We start from the raw sequence: 2,235 nt of genomic DNA, 5'->3' as shown, positions 1-2,235 counted from the left end.
CAAGTGACTAACTACAGTCATATCTGAGTAGGGGTAACCGTAACTTAGCCTACCTGTAGTCTAGAAGGACTAAAACTAATACAACACTATTTCAGCTATTCTAATTCTAACTGCCATTTTGAGTTATTTGAATTTTTACTCATCCTGCAATTTAAAGCTGGCAGTATTTATGCCATAGTTTGCCACAATAACGTGCACAACTAACATAAATTAGATTACAATAGAATCTGTTTAGCATAAAACCTCTCATGATGACACCTAATTATGGATTCATCATGTGACCTCATTGCGCACTTTAAATAGCTTATGTATTCGACCAATCAGATTCTGCGTAAGGTCGCCATTTTAGAGTAGCAAATATAAAGAGTGTCTGTAGTCTTGGGGGACGAACGAATATTGAAACATGAATATGACATTAAGGATAGCTAGAATATTGTAGTAGCATAATTTAGACTACAATTGGACTACCTGTAGTATACATATCAATCCATAATAGTTTATATTACATGTTACTTGTAATATTCTACAAAATTCGCAACTAGTGCGCGTGTTAATTTTCAGTGCATTTGTGCTTTGTTTTAAATGTAATACTCCGCTCCATCAACTAATATGACAGTTTAATATGCCCCGGCGCATATGAAATTCCTATTGTGATCGACCAGCCACATTTTGTCATCGCAACCACGCTGCCTACCGGTAAGCCTAAAGCCAGCAAACGGATAGTGTGGTCAAGTGATATATATTACCATGTACAGTTTATGCAATATGTTAACCTTGGGGTTTATACTTGTCTTGTTTTCAGAAAGACAATCCTAGCTAACACGCAAGGTAACGTTGCCCAGCAATCAACAAATATGGTAATATCACCCTTGAAACTCCCATGTGAACCTCAACGCGACTTTGTATTCATAAAAACTTCAAAAACTGGTGGCAGTACCATGGCAACACTTTTATTCCGGTATGGTTTAAAGCATGATCTTGTTGCCGCTGTAGATAAAGGATTATCAGTACATATAGGTATTAACGAAACTAGCAATACTGTGATGCTTCATCCTTACAATTGTACAAATTTCCCAGGTTACAACTTTATTGCAAACCATATGAATTATCGTCGAGTAGCACTGGATAAAATCATAAAGAACGGCAAATATTTTACAATTCTGAGATCACCAGTAACAAGGACCGAATCCTTCTTCTACTTTCGCCACAAGAATAAGAAATTTGCTCAATTTTCAAACCCTTTCTCAGCGTATTTGCAAACCATCGTCTCAAAAAACGATACTATCAAGCTGAAACCACCTCACTTTAATGCCTATTTTGAGAGGTTAATAGGTATTCCGAAAATAGTCAATGATACGTTCGTCCATAATTCAATCAGAAATCTCGATAGTGAACTTGATTTAGTAATGTTGACAGAATACTACGACGAATCACTCGTCTTATTACGAAAGATGATGTGTTGGCAATATGAAGATATGGTTATCAGACGTCACAAGGTTCGTAAAGGAATACGGCTTCCCATCACACCGGATATGGAAACTGTAGTTAAAGAACAATCACCATTGGACGTAGCATTGTATGAATATTTTAACAAAACGTTCTGGGAAAAAGTCAAAAGTTATGAGGGAGATTTTGAAGAGGACCTTGCAAAACTTAAATCTGTTCAAAAGGAAGTTGATGTCCAATACCAAAAGCAACAGAGACCTCGGTCTGACTATTGCCTAATACTTGGAAAGGACACGAGCCAAACTACTGTTGTTGTTATTGATAAACAGCAGAAGTGGGATTGTTGACCTTAATGACTAGATGGAGTATTACCTGCATAGGTTTGCAATCATGTGATGTCATGGTATTTGCTGGCTGCTCGGCATCGCCAGTAGTCATGTTATAGTTTGTTGAAAGTCGTTTTATCTGTTCTTGAGGGATTGGAAACATTTTGCAAGCACATAGTCATTGACTAACTTTATAGAAGTAATGTTCACTGCATGGACTCACTATTTTTTGCATGGAATCACGGTTCCCTTCATAGAATCCCAATTCTCTGTAAAGTATCGCTGCTCATGTCATTGCATTGACCAATCTGATTAAAATCCGATGTCGGCTAATCGTTCATTGCTATTTTACCTTCGTTATTTTGCCTGAATTGACCTTCGTGGTACATGTTTACGTTTTTATCCTGATCGGGTAAAAACGTAAACATGTACCACGAAGGTCAATTCAGGCAAAATAACGAAG

At 37.1% G+C, this 2,235-nt stretch overlaps 1 protein-coding gene across 1 annotated transcript; it reads left to right on the top strand.

The window, feature by feature from the left end:
- The first annotated feature begins 854 nt into the window (after positions 1–854).
- Positions 855–1,793, top strand: LOC144433040 (galactosylceramide sulfotransferase-like). The gene has a single exon (XM_078121352.1). It carries the CDS (start codon positions 855–857, stop codon positions 1,791–1,793), a length of 939 nt encoding a protein of 312 aa, XP_077977478.1.
- The last annotated feature ends 442 nt before the right edge of the window (positions 1,794–2,235 follow it).

The sequence above is a fragment of the Glandiceps talaboti genome, chromosome 3 (genome assembly GCF_964340395.1).
Source record: "Glandiceps talaboti chromosome 3, keGlaTala1.1, whole genome shotgun sequence".
Taxonomy (NCBI): domain Eukaryota; kingdom Metazoa; phylum Hemichordata; class Enteropneusta; family Spengelidae; genus Glandiceps; species Glandiceps talaboti.
The sequence above is the reverse complement of the archived record's forward strand: the minus strand, read 5'-3'. Positions and strand labels throughout refer to the sequence as shown.